At 43.3% G+C, this 17951-nt stretch overlaps 1 protein-coding gene and 1 long non-coding RNA gene across 6 annotated transcripts in view; one reads left to right on the top strand and one right to left on the bottom strand.

Moving 5' to 3' along the window:
• Positions 1-1778: 1778 nt before the first annotated feature.
• Positions 1779-2453, bottom strand: LOC127909325 (uncharacterized). The gene is made up of 2 exons (XR_008070782.1): positions 2208-2453; positions 1779-1999 (listed from the first exon to the last, which is right to left on the bottom strand). It is a non-coding gene; the product is annotated as an uncharacterized LOC127909325 (long non-coding RNA).
• LOC118398014 (eIF5-mimic protein 1) overlaps positions 1820-17951 on the top strand; it is a 22811-nt gene continuing 6679 nt past the window's right edge. For 2 of the 5 annotated variants that reach the window (XM_052470106.1, XM_052470105.1), the window contains exons 1-2: positions 13353-13438; positions 17193-17263. In XM_052470106.1, the coding sequence (XP_052326066.1) occupies positions 13368-13438; positions 17193-17263 (142 nt within the window). In that variant the 5' untranslated portion in view covers positions 13353-13367. Of the gene's footprint in view, positions 1929-2609; positions 2746-13352; positions 13439-16637; positions 16802-17192; positions 17264-17951 lie in introns of those variants that run through there. The other 3 variants (XM_052470107.1, XM_035792950.2, XM_035792951.2) reach the window with 3 other exon arrangements.

The following is a 17951-nucleotide window of genomic DNA, read 5'->3' as shown; positions in this document are numbered from 1 at the left end:
AGAGAGAATTATAAAGAGCGAGAGAGAGAGCGAGAGAGAATTATAGAGAGAGAGAGAATTATAAAGAGAGAGAGAGAGAATTATAAAGAGAGAGAGAATTATAAAGAGAGAGAGAGAGCGAGCGAGAATTATAGAGAGAGAGAGAGAGAATTATAAAGAGAGAGAGAGAGAGAACTATAAAGAGCGAGAGAGCGAGAGAGAACTATAAAGAGAGGGAGAGCGAGAGAGAACTATAAAGAGCGAGAGAGAACTATAAAGAGAGGGAGAGCGAGAGAGAACTATAAAGAGAGGGAGAGCGAGAGAGAACTATAAAGAGCGAGAGAGAATTATAAAGAGCGAGAGAGAATTATAAAGAGCGAGAGAGAGAGCGAGCGAGAATTATAAAGAGAGAGAGAGAGAGAGAATTATAAAGAGAGAGAGGGGAAGAATTATAGAGAGAGAGCGAGAGAGAATTATAAAGTGAGAGAGAATTATAGAGAGAGCGAGCGAACGAGGGAATAAAAGGGTTTTACCTATAACCAAAAAGGGTTCTCCAAAGGGCTCTCATATGGGGACAGCCGAAGAACACGTTCAGGTTCTAGAGAGCACCTTTTTTTCCTAAGAGTGTGTGAGAGCGAAGCCGTCACAGCTAATAACTAGGTTCTCTCATCTAACTGATTAATGACAGCCACCAGGTGTATGCAGTTGGTTAGACAGTCAAAACAGATCAGACTATTCTTGTACATTGGTGCACTGCCCTGAGCGTAACATGACTAAGTAAACATTTCATTGGACGATGTATACCATGTGTACCCTGTACATACAACTAATAAAACTTCAAACATGACTGTAGCCAGCAGGCTTATATAGCAGAGGTCTGAGAGTGTTACCTCTCTCTGTGTCCTGCGTTCACGTCCAGACAGATAGATCTCTTCAGACAGATCTAAAGCGGGCAGCGACACCAAAGTATATACTGTCATCTCTGCTGCCCCATCTGATTCTGACAGACTGGACACAACACAACACACACAGACGTGGTCTGAAGTCGTCTGTGGGTTACATCTAGTGGCAGCATGATGCTATTGTGGAATGTCCTGGAGTACTGCATCCTGCCCTCAAGAGTCTTCGCCATAGGTCTACATAACAATGGAAAACACATGCTGCAGGCCTACACCCACGTTATACATGCCTCTATGGCTACATCATCCCAATTACATCACTCTGTTTGTGGCACTAACCATTAGCATGTATGTGTAGAGGATTTTAGTGAAATTCACTTTTAAATTACAGTTATGGTTTATAATATTCTACACATCTCAGGGGTATTTATGGCTAGTATATGGATCTGGGACAAGGATATCTTGTGGAAATGAATGACAAATCTTATTTTAACATTGACAAATGACAAACGCCACAGGTAACCTTGTCAGTTTTCCACAAGACTCCCTAGCCCCATCCATACCTCATCAGACAGTTGACTGACATCATTGGAGCCCAGCAGCTCTACAACATATTGCACATCACCTAAGAGAGATTTTAGATATGGATTGAAACTTGCAATACCTCAATCTCATACATTCTCTAATAAATGATCTGTGCAATCTCTCATTCTCACCCCATAGGTATACAATTTGGCAAGAAACTGCGATTGTGAAAACAGCTGCACTCCAGCAGTTTGGTATAAAAATATATTTAATTTGTCATAATGTTATTGCGACAACTATGGGAAGTAGCCTAGGCTAATGAAATTATTACTATACAATTGTTACAGCTGTAACGAGTGTGCTGAGAGTCGGGAAGCAGGTACAGGGAGTGTTTTAATTAACAACAGAATCAACACGACCCACAACCATCTCACCGACATGAAAACAGAGTCCAGAACACCTGAGGAAAGAACCAAGGGGAGTGACAGATGTAGGGAAGATAATCAAGGAGGTGATGGAGTCCAGGTGAGTGTCATGAGGTGCTGGTGCGCTTGACGATGGTGACAGGTGTGCGGGATAATCAGCAGCCTGATGACCTAGAGGCCGGATGAGGGAGTATACATGACAACAACAAAAATGTAGCCTACTGAAAATGAAAGAAGCAAAAATGCCTGTGGATAATTGCTTTAATCATATTGGTGTCACAACGCAAGACAATATTGCGACAAAATGCACTGAAAAAAATGAAAATAAAAGAAAAGCGTGTTTACAAAATCAGGCAAAAAAAATCTACAAGCAATTTACCTGCAGCAATAACCTTAAATATTTCCCGCTCGTGTGCTGAAAGATCACCTTTCTTGGGAGCAGCCATTCTCTTTGTTGTTAACATGTAATTAATATTCTCTGAGTTCACAAGTGTTGACAAACAATATATTACTGTGGATATGTATTTATCCCAAACTCGTCACTCCATTTGACATGACAGTAAAAGATGATTTACTTCACCAAATTTCTAAAAGGAATAAACCATCCTTGGACTACACCACGACGTGAAGAAAGCGGTGACAGAATGTCCATAACGTTAATGTCATGCATGTATATCGAACATATATTATTATTATTCTTTATAATCAAATTGTTTGTAATAAATCTATCTGAAGTACAAAGATCGCCGTATGTTAATGTAATCGTTTGGTATATTTAATTTTGCCTGGATTCCACTATGCTGACGTCTTTGGTTTATCCCGACTGTATTTCAAGTGGTCAGTCCGACGCTGCGATAAGTAACTATTCTTTCTTCTCTTCGGTCATCTCAACTTGTTGTAGAGTCAACCACTGCAGGGTAAGTCCCTCAAGTATTTCACATCGTGAAATGTAATACTATTTCAGGTTTAACTGTTAAACTTGATTAGTATGGCGAGATTTTGTGACAAGTTTAGTCATGTAACGGAATTGAAATCATGCCTTACACTCTCCTAAACTGTTTGTTGTTCGTCGTAAGTACTTCTTTACAGAAGTTGTTTTATTCGACAAATATCAAACTGGTTCTGCCGACCATGAGGTGCGCTACAGGTGCGCGCAGGGATTGGGCGGTTTTGGAAATGACTACGGGCATGGGCTACTTACTGTACGATGTAGCTACTACCTATTATGTATCATTTTAAAGAAGCTTTATAAACATTATTTGTGACATGATAGTGCCCACGTCCTCCAAAGACCTAATAGCATATTGGAGAACGAGACTGGTATTCGGGTATATTTGGAATTGGATAGCCTCGGGGCTCCCGAATGGCACAGCTGTCTAAAGCACTGCATCTCAGAGCTAGAGGCGTCACTAGAGACCCTGGTTTGATTCCAGGCTTTATCACATCCGGCCGTGATTGGGACTCCCACAAGGCGACGCACACTTTAGCCCAGCATCTTCCGGTTTAGGGTTTGGCCGTTATTGTAAATAATAATTTGTTTTTAACTGACTTGCCTAATAAAATAATCTGTCACGTGTACAGATTATCAGTGATCCAATAATAACGATCGAGGTAACCGCTCTGCGGCTAAATAGCTATAGTCGACAGTTTGCTACAGCAGCAACAGGAAATTTGAATTATTATGTGGATTATAATTCATTTACGGTTTTGACACTCTATTTAACCGTAAGGAAAAATCAAGTCTGAATCATGAGGCTTGTCCTTGAGGAAGAACTGAGCTATTTCCCCTTAGCTGCAAAGTCCAAATAGTGTCTATTGTAAAATTTCATGAAACAAAAATAAGGTTTTTGGTCTTATTTTATGGTTAGCGGTGAGGTTAAGGTTCAGGCTAGGATTAAAATCAGATTTTATGTGGTTATTGTTACGGAGTCTAGCTAGTACCTCCAGAACAAACATGACAAAATGGCAACCTTCAATATGATAGGGCACTCATTTATTGAGGTGCATTATTTTATACCAACCTCATCTCAGAGCATTTCGTATTATTCTGTACATAAATCCGAGACACCCCATTTCGTATGATATTGTCACGACCCTGGGTTTTATCCCACTTCTGACACCAGTGTAATCAAACAGCAGGGAGCAGGTCTCGAACCCTCGAGCCCGAGGTCCGGGGCACTATCAACTGTGCGGTAAAAGCACGCTCAAACGGCAGAGTCGATTTCCGCGCTTATAAACCCAGGGTCGTTACACTATGTTACAAATGTACAAAACGTACAATATGATATGAATTCTAACTTGGTGGTTAACGTTAGCTAGGCAAGGGGTTAGTGGTTTGGGTTCATGTTAGGGTTAAATTTAGGAGTTAGGTTAAAGGGTTAAGATTAGGGTTAGCTAACATGCTAAGTAGCTCAAATGTAGTAAGTAGTTTAAAATTGCTAAGGTTGTCCCTGACGATATTCAAACTCACAACCTTTGAGTTGCAAGACGACCAACCACTCGACTTTTGTTTTAACCATCTGTCTTATTTAACCGTACCAAATGTAACATATGTTTACTATGTCATGTCTAATCTATGAGACCAGTCTGTTTATACTGTAGTCACGTTTCCCTGTCATCCTCTCATATCAGCACACACTTTCTGTAGTTCTTATCAGAAACATTGAGCTCCACAGAGGCTGTTGAGTCTCCCTGTCAGCATTCTCTGGCGACTGTTGCCTGTTTCCAGGAATTGTATTTTGGGCATTGAATGTCAGTTGGACAGGCCTACAAAGCCTGTGTGTACAACCTGTCCGAGTCTGTAATACCAACATGTTTTAAGTAGACCACCATAGTCCCTGTGCCCAAGAACACAAAGGCTGGTCATGGCTCACATCAACAACATTATCCCAGAAACCCTAGACCCACTCCAATTTGCATACCACCCTAACAGATCCACAGATGTTGCACTCCACACTGCCCTTTCCCACCTGACAAAAGGAACACCTATGTGAGAATGTTATTCATTTACTACAGCTCAGTGCTCAACATCATAGTGTCCCCAAAGCTCATCCATAAGCTAAGGACCCTGGGACTAAACATCTCCCTGGACTGCTGCCAGGTGGTAAGGGTAGGTAACAACACATCTGCCACGCTGATCCTCAACACGGGTGCTCAGGGGTGTGTGCTCAGTGCCCTCCTGTACTCCCTGTTCACTCATGACTGCATGGACAGGCACGACTCCAACACCATCAGTAAATTTGCTGATGAGACAAGAGTGGTAGGCCTCATCTTCACTGTCACGAAACAACCTTGAGGATGGTCAAACCTGGCAGTGTGGTCAGGCTCAAAAGCCTCAAATTTGCCCACATCAATTGTTCAACCCTTGTATTGGTCAGTGTTTGTGTGTTCCCAAACAAGGACCAGTTGCGCTCTGAGGCAACTGATTTTGGTGATTTGGACTGATGGAGGCAACAGGGGACAGAGCAGATTCACAAATTCCCATCCACGAGGTGGCTGATGAGATAGGTTGCACGACTGCCAATTGCATCTCCATCCCAAACCCCTTGTTGGAAGTGTACATGCCCACTGCCACAAACTGCCCTCAACAGGCCAAGGTGGTGAGACAGTCATGTAATGACACCAAAGGCCTTGTTATTGCACCAACAGGATGCCCTTGACCAGCATTTGGGGTTCAACATTGCCGCTGCAGCCCCCTCCTTCACAGAACTGCTTCAACTCTTTTGATGTATTTCAGAATTTCTCTGCTTAACAACAGTGAAGTGGGCAGTACAGATTTCTTCTTTTACATCGGCAAGCAGAGTCTGAACATCAATCAGGATGGCATTGTCTCCCTCAATCCGCTTACCACTCTCCCCCAAAATACATCATCCTCTTGATGGGGCTGTCCAAATCCCGGACTGTGATATGGCATTTCACTGTGAGAGAAATCCTTCCTTCCAGGAGACTGTCAAACATGTGACAATACCATAAATGGTGTTTTTGGGGCAGTTCAATGTGGTGCTCTTATTCTTCTCACTTTGCGTGGTGAGGTAGATTGTTAGTAGCTACTATCTTGTGACTCTTCACATACAACTAACCATTTCCTTGGCTCTCTTGTAGAGCGTTTCCATTCTTTTCAGTATCATGATGTCCTTGATGAGCAGATTCAATGCATGAGCAGCACAGCCAATGGGCGTTCATGTTCGCAGCAGTGTCTGTCACCAGTGCAAATACCTTCTATGGTCCAAGGTCATTGATGACTGCCTTTAGCTCATCTGCAATGTGGAGAACAATGTGTCTGTTGTCCCTTGTGTATGTGCTCTTGTAGAATACTGGTTGAGATGATGTAGTTAATTATTTCTTGCCCACGAACATTCGACCACCCATCAGAGATGATTGCAACACAGTCTGCTTTCTCTGATTTGCTTGACCTTCACTTGAACTCTGTTGAACTCTGCATCCAGCAAATGAGTAGATAAAACATGTCTGGTTGGAGGTGTGTGTATGCTGGGAGGAAAAACATTCAGAAATCTCTTCCAATACACATTGCCTGTGAGCATCAGAGGTGAACCAGTTGCATACACAGCTCAAGCAAGACATTCATCAGCATTTCTCTATGTTCCTCCATTGAGTAAAAAAAACAACTTGTAATTCCAGGAGGACCATGAGCTGTTGCTATCGATAAGGTGTCTGATTCCAGGAGGACCATGAGCTGTTGCTATCGATAAGGTGTCTGATTCCAGGAGGACCATGAGCTGTTGCTATCGATAAGGTGTCTGATTCCAGGAGGACCATGAGCTGTTGCTATCGATAAGGTGTCTGATTCCAGGAGGACCATGAGCTGTTGCTATCGATAAGGTGTCTGATTCATCACTTTTCCCCTCGACTGGAAATAGAGGGACTTTTGTCAGTTTGCTTGTTGTGAGCGCTGAGGGAACTTTATGCACTTGGCAAGATGATTCTGCATCTTTGCATTCTTCATGTATGATTTGGCAAAGTATTTGCATATGTACTCAACTCCTTTTGTAAGATAAATATTTTAAAATGAAACGTGTATGAAAACGGGTGCATTAACACTCCTCAGTGAGCAGGCTCAATCAAGCTAAAATCCACATGGTAGCAAAAACTAACGAGCAGAAATGGTTGAATTAGAAATTATTTTAAACACACGTTGCTGTAGGATACTATTTACTAGTTAATAAAAATTGTGTCATATAAAATTATATTCCAGCAGTATTGTAATCAAAACATGTCTGGTTGCATGTAGTCCTTGGGAGAAAAAGTGTAGTAAATCTCTTCAATAGCATCTCATTAGTGTGCAAGATCTTGAGAATCAGCTGTACATTTTTACATTTTACATTTAAGTCATTTAGCAGACGCTCTTATCCAGAGCGACTTACAAATTGGTGCATTCACCTTATGACATTCCAGTGGAACAGCCACTTTACAATAGTGCATCTAAATCTCCAGGAGGAGAAGGATTACTTTATCCTATCCTAGATAAAGGTGTCTGTGTTCCAGGAAGGTGGTGATTGAGCTGTCCTGCGTCGTAAGTGTGTCTGATGGGGAGCCAGGAGGACCAGTTTTGACTGGGCTGCTATCGGGAACTGTCTGATCCCAGTGGAGGAGGCATGAGCTGGCCAGAGGTGGATGAACGCAGTGCCCTTGTTTGGGTGTAGGGCTGATCAGAGCCTGGAGGTACTGAGGTCATCACTTTTCCCCTCACAGCTCCTAGGCAAACCATGGTCTTTTGTCAGCTTCAACTGAAGCCAGTGAGAAGCGGAGGAGCGGGGTATGAGAGAACTTGGGAAGGATGAACACCAGACGGCTGCATTCGTTCTGGATGAGTTGTAGGGGTTTAATGGCACAGGCAGGAGCCCAGCCAACAGCTTTTGCAGATAATCCAGACGGGAGATGACAAGTGCCTGGAAGGACCTGCATTAACTTCCTGTGTGAGCAGGCTCAATAGCTAAAATGCGGATGTTGTAGCAAAACCTAACGAGCAGAAATGGCCAATTTGATGTTTTAAACGACAGGGTGTTGTCCAGGATTTACTAGTTCTTAGCGCTCTGGGATAGGACACAATGGAGTTGTCAACCGTGATTGTAGATCATGGAAGCGGGCAGTCCTTGGCCCGGGAGGAAGAGCAGCTAGTCTTGCCAATAGCATTCAGCTTGAGTGTGGTGATCTCATGACACTGATATGTCTGTACATGTGATGGAAGAATGCACTGTACATGTGATGGAAGAATGCACTGTGCATGTGATGGAAGAATGCACGGTGCATGTGATGGAAGAATGCACTGTGCATGAAATTGCGGATAGTTTAACCAAAATATGCCGCAGGACCTATAATTTCCTCATGTTTATCCCACAAAAAAGGTTCACTGTTATAAGCTAACTTGTTATTTTTTTAATTTCCCTAATTCCAGGGCTTAACGTCCCATGGAAAATTTACTGGAAAATATCCTATCCTTTGCAACCTTAGTTGTGACTGACCATATCTACGTGTGGTTATGAAACTGGTCAGCGACGTTACTAGCGCAGCCATCCACATCAAATTGGTCCTCTGTCATGGAGTCAATGAAGTAGAGTAGAGGTCCACTAACAGAGGAGTCTCTCGTGACAGACTGTTACCCTGAGATTTGGCTCTAGGTGCCTAAATGAACAGAGGAGTAATATTGTGAAAGGAGGGTTGATTTTTATCCCCCCTCGCATTTCTTGTGAATAAAACAGAGTAATAGGCCTTTTCACAGACAACCTGGTATTGAAAAGGGACATTATTCAGATTGAATTCCTCATCACAGAAAATGTCAGATTTTCTTCTCCTTTTCACAATGTTACATCTGAGGTGACACAACTGTGTGGAGGTTTACATCAGGTAAGTCCTGTTTACATCTTCCACACTGATAATTGCTGTGGGACCACTTCCACCATCCCCCAAGGCAGACTACCCGTCCTTAGCCCAGCTCTCTGTGCTCTCACTGGGGTAAAAAGACTGAAGCCGTGGGTATTGTCTGGTGCTCTCTAGAGGTCTTTTTACAGAATAAACATTGTGCAGAGCTGTAGGGAGACAAGAGGCTCACTCTAACCTTAAGTAACCCCTAACCATCAAATGTGATTTGTTGGTAACACTTGCATCTATAATGCTTTATAGATTGTAATAAGCATATATGTGTAACGGTTTTCTTCCTGGGAAGGAGAGGAGGACCAAAATGCAGCGTGATTATTTATAAATATCTTTAATGAAAGATGAAAACGTGAACACTATACAAAATAAGAAAATGTGTAAAAACCGAAACAGTCCTAACTGGTGCAAAACACAGAGACAGGAACAACCACCGACAAGATACCTAAAGAATATGGCTGCCTAAATATGGTTCCCAATCAGAGACGACGATAAACACCTGCCTCTGATTGAGAACCACTCCAGGCAACCATAGACTTACCTAGAACACTCAACTGAACACAACCCCACAGACTACAAAACCCCTAGACAAAACAAGACACATAAATCACCCATGTCACACCCTGGCCTAACCAACATAATAAAGAAAACACAGAATACTAAGGCCAGGCCGTGACAATATGAGCCTTTATAATGTCTTAGTGTTTATAATACCTGCAGGTATAATGCATTATTACTTGTAATAAGCATATGTGAGCCTTTATGTCTTAAGGCTTATTTGTCTCATTGTTGTAAAGAAGGATTCCAGATGTTGTGAGAGCATCATTCATATCAGTGATAATGCTTTTGAATAATCAGTTGTCAGACTATTCCAATGCTGCATAAGTGGCAGTAATGGTGTTGATGACAGGTGCTTGATGGGTTTTTGTGGGGGATGCGAGGTTCCATTTTAGCCGCCTACAAATGTAAAATAAGATATGCTAAATGTGGTTTGTCTTTTGGAAATATTTTCTAATTCGTTATATAAATGACAACCATTTTATCACTGAGTTAGGTTTTGATGACATCTTTTCTAACCGGAGGCTACTGAGTAAATTACATTTCACTATGACTGGTGGTGCCAGTGGCAGAGTCCTCAAATGGTCCCTTCACACAGACAGTGTGGTCGAGATGGCCTCTTCAACCTCAGGAGGCTGAAGAAATTCAGCTTGTCCACGAAGACCCTCACAAACGTCTACGCATGCATTGAGAACATCCTGTCGGGCTGTACCAAGATCTTTCCAACCGCTCCGCTAAACACCGATCCACACTCGCAGGAACAAAAAACCTGCCGCTCCATTCAAATCTCAATTGAACCAATGCTAATTCTCTGTAAACAAATTAACACACTTTCAGCATGCTTATAAAGAAGATGTAACTTTTTGGCCTGCATTTTAAGCGTCACGTCTGGAGGAAACCTGGCACCATCCCTATGGGGAGCATGATGGAGGCAGCATCATGCTGTGGGGATGTTTTTCAGCTGCAGGGACTGGGAGACAAGTCAGGATCGAGGGAAAGATGAACGGTACAGAGATCCTTGATGAAAACCTGCTCCAGAGCACTCAGGACCTCAGACTGGGGCAGAGGTTCACCTTCCAACAGGGCATTGACCCTAAGCACACAGGCAAGACAACACAGGAGTGTCTTCGGGACATGTCCTTGATGGGCCCAGACAGAGCCCGGACCTGAACCAGATCAAAAGAGACCTGAAAATAGCTGTGCAGCGACGCTCCCCGTCCAACCTGACAGTGCTTGAGAGGATCTGCAGAAAGGAATGGGAGCAACTCCCTAAATATAGGTTTGCCAAGCTTATAGAATGTTAATGTTAAATGTAAATGTTATAGAGTAATACCCAAGAAGACTCGAGGCTGAAATCGCTGGCAAAGGCGCTTCAACAAAGTACTGAGTAAAGGGTCTGAATAATTTTGTAAATTAGATCTTTCCCTGTGATTTTTATCCTTTTTTAAAATTGACATATCTAAAAACTGTTTTTGGTTTGTCGTTATGGTGCATTGTGTGTAGATTGAAGGGGGGGAGACTTTCATTCACTTTAGAATAAGACTGTATCATAACAAAATGTGGAAAAAGTCAAGGGGTCTGAATATTTTCCGAATGCACTGTACATAGTCACTTGAATGTTTACATACTGTTTTACCCACTTTATATACTGTTTTCTAGTCACGGCTCATCCTATATAACTACTGCTGTACACCTTTTCTATTCACATGCTGTCCACACACCATATATTTTTTTAAATATATATACATACTCAGCAAAAAAAGAAACGACCATGTCTTTCAAAGATAATTCGTAAAAATCCAAATAACTTCACAGATCTTCATTGTAGAGGGTTTAAACACTGTTTCCCAAGCTTGTTAAAAGAACCATAAACAATTAATGAACATGCACCTGTGGAACGGTCGTTAAGACACTAACAGACGGTAGGCAATTAAGGTCACAGTTGTGAAAACTTAGGACACCAAAGAGGACTTTCTACTGACTGTGAAAAACACCAAAAGAAAGATGTCCAAGATCCCTGCTCATCTGCATGAACGTGCCTTAGGCATGCTGCAAGGAGGCATGATGACTGCAGATTTGTCCAGGGCAATAAATTGCCATGTCTGTACTGTGAGATGCCTAAGACAGCGCTACAAGGAGACAGGACGGACAGCTGATCGTCCTCACAGTGGCAGACCACGTGTAACAACACCTGCACAAGATCGGTACATCCGAACATCACACCTGCAGGACAAGTACACGATGGCAATAACTGCCCGAGTTACACCAGGAACGCACACTCCCTCCACCAGTGCTCCGACTGTCCACAATAGGCTGAGAGGCTGGACTGAGGGCTTGTAGGCCTGTTGTAAGGCATGTCCTCACTGGCAACACCGCCGCCAATGGGCACAAACCCACCGTCGCCAATGGGCACAAACCCAACGTCGCTGGACCAGACAGGCAAAAAGTGCTCTTCACTGACGAGTCAAGGCTTTGTCTCACCAGGGGTGATGGTCGGATTTGCGTTTTAGCGTCGGAGGAATGAGCGTTACACCGAGGCCCGTACTCTGGAGAGGGATCGAGGTGGAGGGTCCGTCATGGTCTGGGGCGGTGTGTCACAGCATCATTGGACTGAACTTGTTGTCATTGCAGGCCATCTCAACGCTGTGCGTTATAGAGAAGACATCCTCTCTCATGTGGTGCCGTTCCTGCAGGCTCATCCTGAAATGACCCTCCAGCATGACAATGCCACCAGACATACTGCTCGTTCTGCGTGCCATTTCCTGCAAGAATGTCAGTGTTCTGCCATGGCCAGCGACGAGCCCGGATCTCAATCCCATTGAGCACGTCTGGGACCTGTTGGATCGGAGGGTGAGGGTTTGGGCCATTCCCCCCAGAAATGTCCGGGAACTTGCAGGAGCCTTGGTGGAAGATAGGGGTAACATCTCACAGCAAGAACTGGCTAATCTGGTACAGTCCATGAGGAGGAGATGCACTGCAGTACTTAATACAGTTGGTGGCAACACCAGATACTGACAGATTTTAGATTTTGACCCACCCCCTTTGTTCAGGGACACATTATTCCATTTCTGTTAGTCACATGTCTGTGGAACGTGTTCAGTTTGTCTCAGTCGTTGAATCTTATGTTCATACAAATATTTACACTTTACTTTTGCTGAAAATAAACGCAGTTGACAGTGAGAGGATGTTCATTTTTTTGCTGAGTTTATATATTCTCAGTACCGGTCAAAAGTATGCAGAAGGAAGCCCTATTTGGTAAAAGACCAAGTCAATTTTAAGTAAAGAGCTCAAATAAGCAAAGAGGAATGACAGGCCATCATTACTTTAAGACATGAAGGTCAGGTCAGTCAATGCAGAACATTTCAAGGACTTTGAAAGTTTCTTCAAGTGCAGTCGTGACAACCATCAAGCAATATGATGAAACTGGCTCTCATGAGGTCTGCCACAGGAATGGAAGACCCAGAGTTACCTCTGCTGCAGAGGATAAGTTCATTAGAATTACCATCCTCAGAAATTGCGTCCCAAGTAAGACACATCTCAATATCAACTGTTCAGAGGAGACTCAGGTCTTCATGATCGAATTACTGCAAAGAAACCACTGCTAAAGGACACCAATAACAAGAAGACTTGCTTGGGCCAGGAAACACGAGCAATGGATATTAGACCAGTGGAAATGTGTCCTTTCGGCTGAAGTCTAAATTGGAGAGTTTTGGTTCCAAGCGCTGTGTCCTTGTGAGATGCGGTGTGGGTAAACGGATGATCTCTGCACATTTATTTCCCACCATAAAGCAAGGAGGTGTTATAGTGTAGGGGGCGTTGCTGTTGACACTCTCCGTGATTTTATTTACAATTCAAGGCACACTAAACTACCACAGCATTTTTCAGCGATACGCCATCTCATCTAGTTTTGGCTTAGTGGAACTATGATTTTGTTTTTCAACAGGACAATGACTCAAAACACATCTACAGGCTGTGTAAGGGCTATTTGACCAAGAAGCAGAGTGATGGAGTGCTGCATCAGATGACCTGGCCGCCACAATCCTCCAACCTCATCCCAATTTTGATGGTTTGGGATGAGTCTAACTGCAGAGTGATGGAAAAGCAGCCAGCAAGTGCTCAGCATATGTGGGAACTTCTTCAACGACTGTTGGAAAAGCATTCCAGGTGAAGCTGGTTTATAGAATAGTAAGAGTGTGCAAAGCTGTCATCAAGGCAAAGGGTGGCTATTTGAAGAATCTCCAATATAAAATATAGATATTTTTGGTTACTACATGATTCCATATGTGTTGTCTTAGTTTTGATGTCTTCAAAATGTATTCTACAAAGTAGAAAATAGTAAAACAATTAACAAAAACAATTGAATGAGTAGGTGTTCTAAAACATTTAATGATCGTGTGTGTGTGTGTGTGTGTGTGTGTGTGTGTGTGTGTGTGTGTGTGTGTGTGTGTGTGTGTGTGTGTGTGTGTGGAGACACTCCTTCAAATGAGCTGTTTTAGCCACACCCTTTGCTGACAGGTGTATAAAATTGAGCACACAGCCATGCAATCTCCATAGACAAACATTGGCAGTAGAATGGCCTTACTGAAGATCTGTTACTTTCAACGTGGCACCGTCATAAGATTCCACCTTTCCAACAAGTCGGTTCATCAAATTTCTGCTCTGCTTGAGCCGCACCTGTCAACTGTAAGTGCTGTTATTGTGAAGTGGAAACGTCTATGAGCAACAATGGCTCAGCCACGAAGCGGTAGGTCACACAAGCAAACAGAACAGGACTGTAAAGATTGTCTGTCCTCGGTTGCAACACTCACTACCGAGTTCCAAACTGCCTCTGGAAGGAAGATCAGCTCAAAAACTGTTAGTCGGGAGCTTTATCAATTGGGTTTCCATGGCCGAGCAGCCACACACAACCCTAAAATAACCATACGCAATGCCAGGTGTCGGCTGGAGTGGTGTAAAACTCGCCGCCGTTGGACTTTAGTGCAGTGGAAACGCTGATAAATCACTCCTCACCATCTGGCAGTCCGACGGACGGATAGGGATTTGGTTGATGCCAGAAGAATGCTACCTGCCCCAATGCATAGTGTCAACTGTAAAGTTTGGTGGAGGAGGAATAATGGTCTGAGGCTGTTTTTCATGGTTCAGGCTAGGCCCTTTTACTTCCAGTGAAGGAACATCTTAACGTTACAGCACACAATGACATTCTAGATGATTCTGTGCTTCCAACTTTGTGGCAGCAGTTTCTGGTTTTCGCCCTTTCCTGTTTCAACAGTTTTAGTTTAGTTTATTAATTTGACCATTTAAAAAAACAAGCACACAACTTAAAAGCCACACATGCACATGAATAAAGTCATCAAGGATAACACACAATAAAGTCTGGGACTTATTTCCATTGTGGTCATCTTAAATTGAATGAGTAGGTGTTCAATGCCCCGTGCAGAAAGCGAGGTCCTTACAGAAATGGTTTGTCGATCAGTGTGGAAGAATTTGACTGGCCTGCACAAAGCCCTGACCTCAACTCCATCGAACACCTTTGGGATGAATTGGAACGCCGACTGCGAGCCAGACTTAACCGCCCAACATCTGTGCCCGACCTCACTATTGCAGTTGTGGCTGAATGCTGGGGGGACTTGCTTCCAATGTTCCAACATCTAGTGGAAAGCCTTCCCAGAAGAGTGGAGGCTGTTATAGCAGCAAAGGGGGGACCAACTCCATATTAATGCTCATGATTTTGTAATGTATACTGTATATTTAAGCAATAAGGCCAAGGGGGTCTGGTATATGGCCAATATACCACAGCTAAGGGCTGTTCTTACGCACAACGCAACGCGTCAGGGATCCCGAGTGGTGCAGCGGTCTAAGGCACTGCATCTCAGTGTAAGAGGCAACACTACAATACCTGGTTCAAATCCGGCAGTGATTGGGAGTCCCATAGGGCGGCGTACAATTTTAAGGGCACAAGGTGAGACCCAGATGCAGACACAGGAGGCAGATGGTTCGAGTCCAAGATGTTTATTAACAATCCAAAAGGGGTAGACAGAATTGCCTGTCCATGACCAAAGGTCAAAACCAGTTCAGAGTTCTGGTGGTACAGAATGGCAGGCAGGCTCAAGGTCAGAGCAGGCAGAATGGTCAGGCAGGCGGGAATGGAGTCCAGAAAAACAGGCAAAGGTCAAAACCGGAAGGACTAGTAAAAGAGAATAGAAAAGCAGGAGCACGGGGAAAACACACTGGTTCGCTTGAACATATAAGACGAACTGGCACAGAGAGACAGGAAACACAGGGAAGGACTACATGATTCCATTTGTGTCATTTCATCGTGTAGATGTCTTCACTATTATTCTACATTGTAGAAAATAGTCCAAATAAACGCTGGTATGAGTCTGTGTGTCCAGACTTTTGACTGGTCCTGTATTTATATTACGGTCTCTGACATTGCTCGTTCTGATGAGTGCATTTTTACTTTGGGATTATTTGCATATTGTTTTCTAGCTATCGTTGGAGCCCCTTTTGATAACTTCTCCAACTCTGTGTACGTGACCAATACACCGTTTATTTGATTTCAGATACAGACAGCCTAAACACATCTGTAGAATTCAGACAAGTCCTCCCTGCTCATTCCTTGTCATGCCTAACATGATATTAGATATTTCTTTGTTGAAATTTTTGCTTGACGTACAAGAGAATGCACTGCGAAATGGTGAGCGAGATGGCATGTTCCTATTGTTCTCCTTATTTGTTCATCAGGATCAGTTTGTGTGGCACACATGGGAGTCTGGAGTGCTTCCTGGACGGCAGGAGCGCAAACTCTTGAGTTGAACCCAAATGGGAGGGGTACTCTGCTATTGTATTTGCCATCCTTAGCATGTTTGTTTAGTAGCTGTCCAGAAATGTTTTGTTGATGTGTTGCCGAATATATTTATTTATTATTCTATTTTTTGTTTATTTTTTTTTCAGCAGACTTGCCACCCTGGCTTTTGCCTGTACCCTGACACTGTTGTACCAATTATGATATGTCACCCAGTCAGAGAAGTTGGCCTAAGCACATCCAGGTCTGGGACAAGGTTACTACAGTGTGCTCTGTGGAATCCCCTCCAGACAACATGTCTTGGTGTGGTAAAGTAGATTATACAGTTCCTTAATCACTTGACCCTCTAGTACTGGCCTGTCTGACTGTATATGTCTGTCCTAAGGAGGAGTGTGCCCTCAAAAGAACCTGTGTGTGTGTGTGTGTGTGTGTGTGTGTGTGTGTGTGTGTGTGTGTGTGTGTACCGTGGTCCGACATGTCCTTGTTGTAATTTGACACGCGTCTAAGAGAAAGAGCGAGGGGGGGATTCAGAGGGAATTAGATTGAGCGAATCAGGGAGAGACTAGTTTACGCTGCAGGGACATGGACCGGGATGAGCCTGCAACATACAGTATATAGCACAGGACACAAGGTTGACAGGCAGGACAAGTCTGAGACATTCACAGGAAATTCAGTGACACTCTAAATAACTCCTTGTCACTGCTAAGAGGGACTCACAGCTGGTAAGCATAGAGCTTTCACCTGTTCCTTTAGCCTTCTGGACTCTAGTTGGGCATGTGAACATCTGACTTTTAGTTGTGGAAGCCTGTAGAAAATAAATGGCTGCTCAGTGACATGTTGAAGGTGTGTTGAAGGTCTGAGATTGACTGAAGCGCTTATGAACTAATGGTTTGTTGGCTGTTAGTAAACTGTCAGACATTGTATATTTTGGGCATATTAACACGTATAAATAATGTTACAGGCCTTTAAATATGTTTTGTTTACAGACTGCTGTTGCAGTAGGCCTGACAGAAACAAAGATATTCTGTCATTCGATGGAATGGTACTATTGTATGTTGTAGTGCTAATGGTCTGCTCATTTCCTGATTCTGTGTGTGTGTTTTCTTCCTCCAGGACTTTTATGAATACCGGTAAGCAACAGAAGCCAGTGCTAACAGGCCAGCGGTTCAAGACCAGGAAAAGGGGTGAGTTGAGTTACAGCCACAGACAGCTGTCAACGCCCAATGTCAATGCCTAATGTTTACCACATACAGTATGTTGGCAAGACAACATGCATGGTGTGAAATTGCAATACCAATATGTTGTCAAGACGACAGACAGTGTTACGTTGCAGTACCAAATAATTGAACCCGTTTCTTAAATCAACTGCCTCTTTAAGACTGTGAGATGTCTTGATTATCTTTTGAGTCTCACGACCTCCAGAGTGTCAATGCACACTTTTAGCTTAGATTTCTCCTATTAAGATCTGCTTCTTAAGTAAGGGACCAGCAAAGGTTTAGCAGGGTTCTCCTGTTCTCTTCTATCCTCTCCACACATAAACAGACTATAAATACTCTTTGTGTCTAGGGTTCTGTTTCATCTCTCTCTTACAGCAATGGATTGTTGTGGCTTGACATTCCCTCTTACACAACACCTACTGCGATCCAGGCTGGCTCCCAGTCAATAAGATGTTTAAGTTCCTAGAACGTCAGCTCTCTTGTTTGTGCTCTCTTGGCAACTCCCAGACATGACCACGCAAACAGATCTGGGACCAGGCTATAGCTGAACTTCCTGCCAGTCCAGAAGCAGTGGGTGTCGTTATATATATTACTCACAGAGCAGAAGAACGTGTAGTGTCGTAGGGACATTGGGTTCATACTCCGTGGGGCACCT

Source organism: Oncorhynchus keta, chromosome 19 (assembly GCF_023373465.1).
Source record: "Oncorhynchus keta strain PuntledgeMale-10-30-2019 chromosome 19, Oket_V2, whole genome shotgun sequence".
Classification (NCBI taxonomy): domain Eukaryota; kingdom Metazoa; phylum Chordata; class Actinopteri; order Salmoniformes; family Salmonidae; genus Oncorhynchus; species Oncorhynchus keta.
The sequence above is the reverse complement of the archived record's forward strand: the minus strand, read 5'-3'. Positions and strand labels throughout refer to the sequence as shown.